This window comes from Heterodontus francisci, chromosome 36, assembly GCF_036365525.1.
Source record: "Heterodontus francisci isolate sHetFra1 chromosome 36, sHetFra1.hap1, whole genome shotgun sequence".
NCBI lineage: Eukaryota > Metazoa > Chordata > Chondrichthyes > Heterodontiformes > Heterodontidae > Heterodontus > Heterodontus francisci.
In genome coordinates this window covers 20,915,218-20,928,986 of record NC_090406.1, presented here as the reverse complement: position 1 = coordinate 20,928,986, position 13,769 = coordinate 20,915,218, and the positions used below count along the sequence as shown (strand labels likewise).

Sequence of the window (13,769 nt, the reverse complement as noted above, 5' to 3'; positions counted from 1 at the left end):
CTTTCAGGCCAGGAGGCGAAGGGTCTAGCAAATGATGTAATATTTACATTTGGGGAAGGGGAGGGTCAAAGTGGAGATGTCTAAGCCAGATCCATCCACTCGCTAATCGAATGACACTTGGTGTGAAAGAGCAAGATTTGATGGGTAGAAAAAGACTAGTAACAGTGTGGGCGGGGGTGGGGTGAGGATTAAAAATCCTAATTTACAGATTCTATGAACTTCAAAAATCTAAGATTCGGCTCACATATTATCTTCCCTATATCTTGCAGCTGAAACAAAATAGAAAGTGTATTATTTTGGACAAGCAGTTTCACTCTGAAAACCCTTTTCATTTACTACTCTGAGCAAAATATAAAATTGAAATGCACTAAAACCAGCATTTAACTCTCATGGTTATCTCAAAGCAGTGTAACGCCTTCGCTCCCGGAAATCTAATTAGAGCTTTTCCTTCTCTAACATTTAGATTTGCTTTTTCACACCTAGTGCACGTCAGATGGAGTCAAAGCCAGCAGAGCTCCATCTGCCTCCACAGCAGAGCATCCGAACAGACATTCTCTTAAATCACTAAGCAATGCGGCATCCTATATTTTGTACCATTGCGATAGTCAGAAAATAATCATAAATGTGCCACCAAGGTGAAAATTCACATGGTACCCAAATGTAGCAAATAAAGTGCATAGGCAAAGCACCAGTACCTGTCTTCTTTATTCTATCAATGTCCTACCTCTCCATTTTATATTGGATATCTGAGTTTAAATCATGCAACTACATAACAGATACACAGATCATATGATTACACAGATTATAGAATATATAAGTTAGAAATTTTTTCCTAAAAGTACACATATTTTATACTGAACATAGCCAAAAAAATTTCAGTATTAAAGATAGAAAATAACAGAATTACCGGGCAGGTCAATGAGAACCTGGAACAGAAACCAAGGCAAAATTTCAGGTTCCGATGAAGCTTACTTTCTCATTCTGATTTTTGTTTCAGGTTTCCCATAGTCATTTTTTTTTTTTAAAAAGCTGAATTAAAAATTGAGTTTCTTATACTCAGCTGTAATGAGAGCTATCAAACCTGGTTAATTCTTTGCCTGTCCTGAGAAGTATATACCACATAAATAAATTACATTTATGGAAGACGTTCCCTGGATGTGGCCGAAGATTGAAGTTAAACTGTAAACCCAATCCTATGTCTGGTGACTCCCATTGTTTGACTCCTTATAAATAAGTAGTTTAACTACTAAAGTTCAGCACTAATCAATGTTATTTTGAATATAGTTGGGGAAATTGCGGGTGTTAACTCCTTGAACTTTGATTCCTTAACAGAAAAGTCACTCTGAAGAGGCATTTACCCCAGTCGACACTGAAGGGTGCAGTAGACACATTAGTTACAGTATGTAGGTGTGTGCTTTCCTTTGTCTGCCCTGATTGTGTACACACCATTGTTCAGTACACACAAGGACTGAGATACACAGAAGCACTTAGCGACCCCCATCCTGCATTCCCCCTCCCCCGGATTGATCCACTCTGACAGATCTGGGTCACTGGGACGCTCTCGCAGTCTGGCAGGTGATCAACACACCGCCTGCCTTGATGCAATGCACACACTGAAATAATCATTTTAAATAAACCCGTGCAAAAAAAAAAGTACGCCATGGTAAAATGAGCGCAACAAAGTGCACAGCCAGCTGAGCGACAGAAAGATTTTTGTAGAAGAACTGCCCGAGATGAGCCCACTGACTGGAACAGAAACAAAGTTTCCTGATCAAAACAAACCCAGTAAATAGCAACAATCTTACAGATGAGGCAAAGTTACAAACCCGCAGATTTGACGGGCAATTTTACACACAAACTTTGTAACCCACTGGGCCCCAAGTAAAAAAAAAAGCTGGGACACACCATGCAAGTGGGTCGCAGGAGGCAATAATGCGATACTAAATCAGCGAGAACAACTCATTTAATGCGACGCGCAACAGAAGGATTACTTATATGGAAATAAAATAAAATCTATGGACTGGATCGCGGCTGACTTGTAACAGCAAGCGGGTAAGAAATGGGCAAATACTGACAGCTCGCGCCACACACCGAACTAGTGAGTAAAATAAAACAAATTCAGATTCATCCCGAGGGCAAAAGCCGCGGATTAAATGTCGGGAACTTCAAACTTAAGCATTACTCATTATCACAGAGAACACAGGATTAGAGCCAAAATTACTGGCGTCTAAAACACCCTCCTTTCAGGGAAGAGTAGTAAGCTGCGAACTCTCATCTTCACACAGAAACGAAAGCACCAAACATTCTTTTTAAAGTTTGTTTTTTAAAATATTGCTGCCCCCTTTCGCCATCATTGACTTACCTCTCATGATTGGGATTTGCAGGGTGATCGCATCTAACAGGGAGGGATGTTGAGGTGCTGGGGAAAACACTGAGAGCAGCCAGACTGCCAGCGCTGTCTGGATGGGGATGAGCACTGCCTCGGTCTGTCTGCTGTCTGTCTACCTGGACGGGGATGAGCTGGGCTCTGTCTCACTCTCTGAGCCAGGGCTGTCTGCCTGGACAGGGATGAGCTGGGCTCTGTCTCACTCTCTCCCGCTCTCTCTCCAATTCCAACCCAATTCTCGCCCACTTTTTTGCGGCAGCGGGCATCATGTGCAGCCCTCACGTGACCCTCCTCTCGTGCCGCGCTCGCTCCGCCCTCCACTTGTCCTATTTTTTTCGCTCCCGCCCCTTCCAGTGACCTATTGCCGCGCAGCCAATCCACCCGCACCCTTCCTGCCTGCGTACTCTCAGCCCGGCGCCTCCATCTCACTTCCCACTCTCCCTTCCTTCCTCTTTCCCTCCCCTCCGTTCTCTCTGTCCCTCCCCCTTACCCTCCATCCCTCCCTACTTCCCTGCTCTCCCTTCCTTTCCTTCTCTCCCTCCCTTTCCTTCTCTCCCTCCCTCTCTGCTTCCCTTTCTCTCACCTCCCTATCTACCTCCTTCCCTCTTTCCTTCTCTCTTCCTTACTCGCTTTCCCTCCCTGGTTCCCCTCTCCCTCCTTCCCGCTCCCCCTCTCCTTCCCTCCTCTCTCCCACCCCCTCCCTACTCCTTCCCCTCCCTACCCCTCCTTCTCCCTACCCCTCCTCCTCCCTCCCAACCCTTCCCACCCTCCCTTTCCATCCCCCACCCTTTCTCCCTCCCCCTCCTCCTCACCCTTTCTCCCTCCCCCTCCTCCCCACCCTCTTCCTCCCCCTCCTCCCCACCCTCTTCCTCCCCCTCCTCCCCCTCCTCCCCACCCTCTTCCTCCCCCTCCTCCCCACCCTCTTCCTCCCCCTCCTCCCCACCCTCTTCCTCCCCCTCCTCCCCACCCTCTTCCTCCCCCTCCTCCCCACCCTCTTCCTCCCCCTCCTCCCCACCCTCTTCCTCCCCCTCCTCCCCACCCTCTTCCTCTCTCCCCCACCACCCTCTTACTCCCCCCACCCCACCCTCTTACTCCCCCCACCCCACCCTCTTACTCCCCCCACCCCACCCTCTTACTCACCCCACCCCACCCTCTTACTCACATCCTCCACACCCTCTTCCTCCTACCCTCTTCCACCCTCCCTCTCCCTCCCTGTCGCTCCCTCCCTATCTCCATCTCCCTCCCCCTATTGATCTCCCTCCCACTTGCTCCTTCTCCCTCCCTCCCACTCGCTCCCTTTCCCTCCCTTCCTCCCCCACCCATCTTCCTCACCCTCTCTCTCCCTCGCTCCTTCCTCACTAATTCCCTCCGCTCCTTCTCTCCCTCTCTCTCCTCCTCCCCTCCCTCTCCCTCCCTCCTTCCATCTCTCTCGCTCCCTTCCTCCCATCCCTCTCTCCTTCCCTTTCCCCCTCTGTCTCCCTCCCTGCCTTTCTATCTTCTTTCCCCTCCCTCCTTCTGCCTTTCCCTCCCACTCCCTGTCCCTCTTCCTTCCCCCCTCCCTTTCCCTCCCCCATCCTACCTCTCCCTCCCTCTAACACCCTCCCTTCCTCCCTCCAACCCCCTCACTCCCACCCCCTCCCTTCCTCCCTCTCCCACTTTTCATCTCCCTCTCCCTCCCTCTCCTGCCTCCCTCCTTCTCCCCACTCCCTCCCTCTCTCCCTCTGCCTCCTCCATCCCCCTCCCAAACCCCCTCCCACCCTTCACTTCCCCTTCCCTCCCCTCCACCCCCTTCTCTCCCTGTTCCCTCTCCTCCATCCTTCCCCCTCCTCCCTCCCTCTCCTCCTCCTCCCTCCCTCTCCTCCCCCTCCCTCCCTCCCTCCCTCCCTCTCCTCCTCCTCCCTCCCTCCCTCTCCTCCTCCCTCCCTCCCTCCCTCTCCTCCTCCCTCCCTCCCTCCCTCTCCTCCTCCCTCCCTCCCTCCCTCTCCTCCTCCTCCCTCCCTCCCTCTCCTCCTCCTCCCTCCCTCTCCTCCTCCTCCCTCCCTCTCCTCCTCCTCCCTCCCTCTCCTCCTCCTCCCTCCCTCTCCTCCTCCTCCCTCCCTCTCCTCCTCCTCCCTCCCTCTCCTCCTCCTCCCTCCCTCTCCTCCTCCTCCCTCCCTCTCCTCCTCCTCCCTCCTGCTCTCCCCTCTCCTCCTCCTCCCTCCTGCTCTCCCCTCTCCCTCCCTTCCTTTCCCTCCCTCTCCCTCCCCCTCCCCCTCCCTTTCTTTCCCTCCCCCATCCCTCCTTTCTCCTACCCCATCCCTCCTTTCTCCTACCCCCTCCCTCCTGTCCCCTACCCCTTCCTCTCCCTTCCCCTGCCCCTCTCCCTTCCCCTGCTCCTCTCCCTTCCCCCTCCCTCTCTTCACCCTCCTCTCCTTCCCCTCCCTCCCTGTACTCGCCCTCCCCCTCCCTCCATCTCCACCCCCTTCCCCTCCTTTAAAGGCCTGTTTGGGTATGCAATTGAAACCCGAGCCCGACAGAACCACATCCTACCTGAACCCGACCCAGCTCGAGTCCTTTGATTTTTTCCCGCGCCCAACCCGACCCAACCTGACTGAAGTTGATGATATCAAAGAGGTTGTGCTCTACCTTGGATGGAATCGCTCCCTGCAAACTAGTGCTGAGTCCAGATGCACGTTTCCTGCCTGATATCCTGGCTGTTCAAATTTTGAAGTTTTTCCCTCTCTGACCAAAAGGCAACACTGTGTCCGACCCGACCCGACCCGTGCCCAAATGCCGGACCCGGAAGAGAGACCCGACCCAACCCGAAACCGACACGTCGTCGGTTCGGGTCGGATAGCCATGCTCTACCCTACCTCCCTCTCCTCCCTGTCCCTCTCCCTCCCTCCCTCCTTCTCCTCCCCCTCCCTCCCTCTCCCCCCTTCCCCTCACTCCCTCTCATCCCCCTCCCTATCGTCCCCTGCTCCCTCACTCCCTCCCCCCACCCTCCCTCTCCTCCCCCCTCCCTCCCTCTCCACCAGCACTGGGCAGTTGCACTGCTTTCAGTTCAGTATTCGTTGTGATATGTGTTCAACATTTCCAGATAGAAAGTTTGGGGAAAATACACTGGGGGGAGAAAAGAAACTTTTTGGAAAAATACTTGTTACCATCGTATCAACTTTTGGGATACAAGCAGGGAACAAACATGTCACCTGTGAAATACATGTAATATCTTTCTAGTATAATTGGTCATTTTCACAAGGATCTAAGATGTGTTTTTAATGTTCACTTACATCGCGAATGATGCTTGCATTTATTTCTATATCCTGGAAGTTCAAGTGAAAAGATGTCACTTGATATTTACCTCAAAGGAAGTAATCAAAGTGAGTTTTATTTAGAGCCAGTGCAAACAGTGTGATTTCCGTGTTGAAGGGCAATTGATCATGTTGACAGCGATTTGAAAGAATCTTTTAAATGAGATGAAATTCATATCAGAGACTCCACTCCTGATAACACAGCGACCAAAACTGAAACCGGATTTAAGATCAGTTGAGGTCCGCCTATTCTTTTAATTGGCCTAATACGAATTCGCCTTTTGAGATTTAACTAAAAAAATTGGAGAAAATAAAATATTGCACAATTACCTAGCCATCTGCCACAGTATGAAGTGAATGCAGACAGATTTTGCCAGTCATCAGAGTACCTTCTCTTCCAGTTTACCGACAGAATTGCATAGGGTCAGATCTTAAAATCTTACAAATTTGTATTTCATCAGTAATAGTTAAATAGCAAGTTTCAATCTCAGGCTGAAGCCGAGGTCTTTATAATCATGATACTGTTGATTGTATAAAGATGCACAACTGCCTAAATATTCTTGGCAGCACTGGGCCCTAAGTCCACATTGTTTTCCCAATGCAGAGATCAAAGGTAAGAGAATAACAAGTGCACAGCAGTGATTACAAATCACTCTTACAATAGGAGAATTTCAGATTATATTAACTACAAGAGCGAAACTGATTTGATTTATACCCATCAGGTAAACACAGGTGATATGTATTAACTTTCAGGTAGTATAGCTTTTTCACAATCTATAATGTGAATTTCCTGGGATTGGGTTTACTTAAATTGTAGATTTTGATTCCCATCACAAAGGATGCCAATGGCCGGTGCATCCTGAGACACTAACTGCATGGCGACGTGCAAAGCAAACATTAATTATTTTTAATCACTGTAACTGGATTAAATAATAATCAGTAGTGATTACCAGGAATTATGGTCAGTATAACATGGCGGGCAGCCATAAAGACGGGGCTAAAGTGTGGCGAGTCGAAGAGACTTAGTAGTTGGCAGGAAAAAAGACAGAGGCGCAAGGGGAGAGCCAACTGTGTAACAGCCCCGACAAACAAATTTCTCTGCAGCACCTGTGGAAGAGTCTATCACTCTAGAATTGGCCTTTATAGCCACTCCAGGCGCTGCTTCACAAACCACTGACCACCTCCAGGCACTTATCCATTGTCTCTCGAGATAAGGAGGCCAAAGAAAGATAACATGTATATTTGGTATTTATTTCTATCCATTGGGCTAAAGTATTACAAATGTAGAAATAAAAGGTTACAATTCATACATTTGAAAGCATTCAGAAGTTAATGTGATGTCCATAAGGGCAATTAATAATATTTCTGTAGTGCCTAATGAAGTATCTTAGGCTTCACCTGATGATTTCTTTTGAGATGCAGTGACTATTTTGAAGGTAAAAGTAGGATTCTACTCAGAGGTGACTATTAAATGTACACAACCTCTTCTGAGTGTCAATGGTTCTGAAAGACCATCATAAATGAGGAATATAATTCTGCCTGATCTCATATCTGTGTGCAGTATGAGTTCTGAATGCTTTATTCACAATTCAAGATTAGTGTATTTTAGGAGAAATCAACAGTGCAAAGACCTTCCCCAACAAATAGACAGACATTAAATATCACCAGTAATCTAAGGCGACAATCCAGAGTATGAATTTTACCAAAGGTTTGAATGCCAAGAACACATATTGGAAATTTACGAAGAGGACAGTAGGCCGAGAAGATTTTCCATTCATTCACCTCCATGGCCAAATTTTTAATGGGCATTCCCAGTATGTGACACTCCCCACCAAAAATGCAAAGTAATAAGTTAAAATAAGTTATTTTAACTTATATATCTATAGGCTGACCTTTCACCTCTTTGAAGTTGATTTGAGTCCAACCCAAATTCATAGGATAGAAGTCTCTCTCTATAATTTGGGAAGATCCTCAGAAAATGTGGGCAGTGTCAATATAATGCCCATTTGGTGTAAGCCTACAATACAAAATTGCAGATAATTCAGCACTATGAGACGAAATTAGCTGCGTTATTTACACCAGCCATTAGGATGACTAGTGTGAGAAATGCAAATATATTGGCTGCCAGTTATGCAAAGGCTTGATTTTAAAATTCTCATCCTTGTTTTTAAATCCCTTCGTATCTCTGTAATCTCCTCCAGCTGTACAACCCTCTGAGATATCTGTGTTCCTCCAATTCAGGCCTGTTGGGCATCCCTGATTTTAATTGCTCCATCATTGGTGGTCGTCGCTTCAGCTGCCAAGGCTGTAAGCTCTGGAATTCTCTTCCGAAACCTCTCTCCCTCTCATTCCTCTTTTAAGACACTCCTTAAAATCTACATCTATGACCAAACTTTTACTCATCTGCCTAATATCGCCTTACATGGCTTGGTGTCAAATTCTGTTTGATAATGGTCTTATGTAGCACCTTGGGATATGTTACTACATTAAAGGTGCTGTATAAATACAAGTTGTTGTTGTCATATCACATTTGTGGTGTCATATTCCACTGAGGCATGAGTAAGAGCACATTATTGGTACAGTGATGAAAGAAACTCATCCTGCCTGCGGCTGACCTTTCCCCACGGAGGTGAGAAACAGGAGTCGGGACTGTTTTCCCTCCTGTGGGAAACTGATTAAAGTCAAAGTTTTCATGTGGTTAAGGCTTTAATTGGCATGGAGACAGGTTCCCGGTATAATTAAGGGTGGCGGGTGAGCTCTCAAAGCTGGAGGGCCAATCAGAGGTCTTGCAGCTCAGAGAACCACCCGGCTGCAGTATAAGGTAAGTAACTGGGAGGGTGCTTCAACAAGGTTCCCTCTCAGCCACTTGTTAAAAAGTTTAATAAAAATGTACAAAAAGCAGCCAGGCCACCACTGTGGAGTTCGGGGAGCCCCTCTACAGAGCGGTCTTTGGCTGTAGCCAAACCCAGGCAGGCAAGGAAGGCCTGTAGGCCTGCCAGGAGCACTGGCACCCAGCCTGCCACTGGGTGCCTGCCTCGAGGCAGTTGATCTAACCCTCATCACATCAGGAAACTGGAGGCCGACTGGGAAATCCTTGTTGATCTCCATTATCTACCTTTAACAAGGCTCTAATGAAACTAATTGCCTGTCTGTCTCGTGGTGGCAGACGGCTTTTGCGGGCCCCGAACCCAGGTCGGCCAAACGGCCGATGTCAGGAACGGGGGTCAGGAAACTGTCGGTCTGGCCAGCATCGTAATTTTTGGGCCCCGTCTGCCTCCGTTCCTTATGTTGTGGGGCCCGAAAATTCAGCCCCTAATCTCTAACCAGCGCTAGATCTAATTGGGAGTGCTTAATGCTGACAACAGATACAACAGATTCTTTCCCCAGCAGTGAAATTATTTGACCTGCATATATGAAAGTTTGAATGGTCATAAAATGAAAGCTCAGGTTGACTAATAACCTAGCAGTTATTCTGCACCACAGAAAGTAAAGAGGTAAATATATACCAAAGTTACTAATACATTTTGCTCCTTCCACCAACTTGCTTAAAGTTACTTTGAAGTTTATGGGGGGTGATTTTCCCTGGATACATTACGTGCTAAAGACCGTTCGAGATAGCCAAGATGGGGTCTTGAGCTGAAATGCTGGTTTAGCCTGCTTTTAGCATAAGACACCATCTTGGTTAAGGAGGTGTAGCTTGTGCTCGGAATGGGCACACGGTGGATCGTTAAGGGTCTCATTGACACTTAAATTGTCTGCTGGTACTCATTAAGGAGGCTCCACAGCATTATGGTGTACAGTGCTTGACGTAACACCCTCTCCTAACAGCGACCAGTTGATTGGGACTAAGCAAGTTATTGCAGAGGATTTCAAGCAGTACAAGCTATATCACCATTTGCTGCTGGAGGATTGAACAGGACTTTTGAAACATATCGAGAGACTTTCTGGGACACTTTGCCAAGACTTCACCAACACTCTTATCAACCTTTATTCTGGAAATTCTCTGAGGATGTCACCTAAAAAACAGTCACAGCTGTGCTTCTCTACTTTATAGGAATCACCAGGAGAAAGGAATGCTTGGTCATGGACAACTTGTTAAGGGTTCTCCTTAGTCTGCAGGAGGAATGGAACAAGGCCAGGCATAGTAGCAGCCCAGTTGCTGCAGAAGAGCAGGATAGGAGGGCAACCTTTCCCCCTCCAGGTATAGGACCATCCTTCCTCCTCTGAACCTCCTCCGCCAGGACCTCCAGTGCCATGTCCGAGAACCTGTGCTCCTTCTCACTCAGTCCTTGAGCCATCCTGAAAATGCCAGTCTGTGTCAGCCAGAACATTCCACGCCTTCAGTGGTGGATGAGTGGAACCCACATATACTGCCTCATTGCATATAATTAGCGCATGTGTGCTCAACCTGTAGATGTCTGTTTTAGTACCTCCAGGCAAGTTCAAATTATGGTAATCAGTATTTAGGACTAAAATTGTGTGCTAAAACCAGGCCTTCAACCATTTGTGTCTTATTAGCACAGCACCCATTCAGCACCTGTTTTCACTCTTTCACCAAAATAACCCTGATGTGTTGTGAAATCATAATAAAGGATGCTAATGGAGAAATGTAAACCAAGAATATCACCCTTTTAATACTTTAATTATAATCATGAAAGGAAGTTTGATTCCATCCAAATTTTAACCATCATCTGCTACTATATATACATGTTGTAAATTATCTGCTTGGCTTCATAGTTGATGACATCTATCTATTGGAATTGATTTGGATGCTTCTAGACACCTGCCAGTATAAATTAGCTGTTGCACATGAGAGAAAAATTCCCACTACTGTATTAGTCCAAATCAGTCTAGTATTCAAAAGAAATAGAAAGGAATTTATTGCTATTTAGGAATGTGGGATAGTTAATACCAGGCTTCAGCAGAAAAGGAAAATGGGCAGATATCTGGCAACTATTTCAAAAAGTGCTTGATAGCTTTTGGATAATTCAAGCAGTTGAGTTTATATTTCTTATGGAATAATAAACATAGTAAAGAAGATGGAGATCATACACAACAAACAATAAGGAGATTGCAGAAATAGGAACAGAGGAAAGTTCTTTATAATTCACCATTGTGCATCCACTACGAAAAGAATGGATATATTTAGCATACCACAGGACCAGTTTTATCAATATCTGAAGAACAGGTCAGTGAAGAGGCAAAGATTAGTGATTAGGCTGATTTTTCTGAGACTTAAGACTTAACATTAAATGTGTCCTACAACACAACAGTGACTACACTTCCAAAGTAGTGAAATGGCTTTTTGAAGTGACTCCAGTTAATATTTTCCATAGCATCAACATTATAACTGACAAAGTAAATTGTCATGTACTACCCTCCGACTCAGCATACAAAAGTGAATAAATATTTTGGGTGATACAAAATAAATTGAAACACAGTGCTTGATACAAAAACTCTTTAGGTGCAATAACACATACTTAGAAATACAAATCAAGTGAGAAAGAGAGGGATAGATGAAATGTAAGCCTTGGGATATGTATACTAATAAATTTCCACCTTTCAGTGTAATATTATTAATGCATAATCCCCCAAAAATGTAGTAATTTTTTAAAAAATTGTGAATGTGCAGTTCTGTAGAGTACAACCTTCAATGTCTTGATTTATATATAATTATTACTCTAACATACTGTGTTAGGACGGAGGGACAGACAGGTGGTCGGAGGAACAGTAGATGAGCAGGCAGAAGCATGCACAGATGTATTTTTTTAGTGAAGACAGAGCTAACAACATCAAGGAAATGTTGAGAGTGAGATTTATGATATAAAAAGAACCAGATTGTAAATTGATTTAAATATATTAACATTTAAAAGAGTGTTGTGCAAAAACAGATCATATCTTTAAACCAAAATAAGCAAATCTCATTCTAAACGAGTGAGAACTGACAACCTCACTGCATGTATATAGCAGTGGAAATGGCTTTGGCTGACATGTTGAAAGCAATGTTCTTTCTCCAACACTTTAAAGGGTTTAAAATACAACCAACACTGGAGATATATGTTATCTCCTGAGGGTTTAATGTTCGATTAATGACAATGCTAAAATGATGCACCAAGTAATTTTACACAAAACTATTACCCACTCTCAACCCCTTGATAAATAAAACATTTTTTGAAGCCACCTATTTATTATTACACACATCAAAAAATGTTACCTGAATATTAACGAGGAAAATAATATGATGTGCCTTTGGGACAGCCTAGGAGCTGGTCAATGGGGTGTCCAATTAGTAAAAGGAATTCCCAGCCTTGAGTCCTTTTTCACTTAAGATGATTTGTTAAAATGAGAAATTAAGCTTGGTTGTAAACAAGTTACATTGGACATAGATAGGGACTAGAAAGATAAGTAGAATAGACACTAAAAGTAATCTTTGTATTTAATTCAGCAGTCAGGGGGAAAATCTTAACACCACCCCTGCCCCTGCTGGGCATGAATGGGCTGTGTGGGCAGTAAAAATAGTACCACCTAGCTGAAATTTACTTCCTGCCTCCCACCATTTTGTCTGCCTGAATTTTCCAGCTAACAAAGGTCCTCACCAAAAGTAGGTGAGACCCTCATGAATGGATTGCAAATTTGGGTTCTATGATGGAGTTAGGATCCTAAGTCAATATCAACAACAAAAACCAGAACTTTTGTCCAATGCCTAAACCACCAGATAAAGCTTAATGGGTTTGGCTCCACAGGTAACTTGATGCAGTATTTAAAGAGGTAGTCAGCTACAAGCACTCAGATTATTGGCATCTGTATACTAGTGAGCTTTTCGGAATGGTTTAACCTTGGATAGTGCTTGTTTCTGATGGGTTATTTTCCTCATTTACCCTGAAAAAGTCGTCAATGCTTATTATGGGTGCCTTTTTACTGCATTGTACTGGGTGGAGGAAGATGAAGAGGGAGAAGAGCAGCAATATCAACAAGTGCAGTAGAGGTCTCAGCATCAAAGAAAAGATGCCTGTGAGTAGTAAGCAGCTGAGTGGATGGATCAAGAAGGCCTTACCTAGCCAACAGGGTCTGTAGACTAAGATCTAGATCTCTTTGAGGAGCAGTGTATGAGGCAGGCAGGTTGTTGCTGTTCTCTGCAACCTCCTACAAGAAGACCTTCTGTCTGCTGGTCCTGTAGACAATGCCTTGCCAGTGGCTATAAATGTGACCACTGTCCTGAACTTCTTTGCCTCAGGATCCTTCTAGGCTGCTGATAGGAACATTTCCTGCATCGCACAGGCTGTAGTTCACATGAGCATCAGGGACGTCACCAGTACATTATTTGCCAGGACAAATCAGTACATTGTTTTTCCTTTGGATGAGAACAGTCAAGATGAGATAGCCTTGGGGTTTGCAACAATGCTGGCTTCCTTCAAGTGCAGGGCTCTACCAATTGTATTAATGTTGCCATCAAAGCACCACGAGACCAGTCAGGAGTTTCTGTTAAAAGGAAATGGTTTCACACTATTAATGTGCAGCTTGCACATGATCACACCGAAGGATCATGCAAGTCCGTGCCAGGATCCCAGGAAGCTGTTGCGATGCATTTATCCTACGGCAGTTAAACATCCTCTCACGTTTTCCACCTTACCAAGAATGTTTGAGGTTGGCTGCTTAGGGACAAGCAATGAGCCCTCTAAGCTGTGTGGCAACCCAAAAGTTCCCGTGCAGGCCGTGAACGAGTCAGCCCCTTTAGGTTATTACATGTGCGTGGCCACGCAAAAAATTAAAGTGGGCCATGCACTTAAACAAATCGCCCGCGCACTCTAAATAAACATTATAGGGTACGCTGGGGACAAGGGCCACCCCCTTCTAACATGGCTGATGAAACCCCTTTGTGAACCTACCACACCTGAGCAACTCAGATATAACCAGAACCATGATACCAGGGAACATCATCGAGGTCACAATAACGCTCTTGAAGCAAAGGGCACCCTGCCATATGTTCCAGCGAGCTGTCACCTGGTCTGTCCCCACAACCACTACCTGCTCCTGTTCATTTGTGCTGTGAGCTTTAATAAGTTGCTATCTACTCCATCCGGGATGCCAACTCT

The 13,769-nt window shown here is 45.5% G+C and overlaps 1 protein-coding gene across 1 annotated transcript in view; it reads right to left on the bottom strand.

Annotated features, from left to right (window-relative positions):
- LOC137351645 (nuclear receptor ROR-beta-like) overlaps positions 1–2,669 on the bottom strand; it is a 98,089-nt gene extending 95,420 nt beyond the window's left edge. The window contains exon 1 of the mRNA XM_068016296.1: positions 2,363–2,669. Within this exon, the coding sequence (XP_067872397.1) occupies positions 2,363–2,369 (7 nt within the window). The 5' untranslated portion in view covers positions 2,370–2,669. The remainder of the gene's footprint in view (positions 1–2,362) is intronic.
- Positions 2,670–13,769: the final 11,100 nt, after the last annotated feature.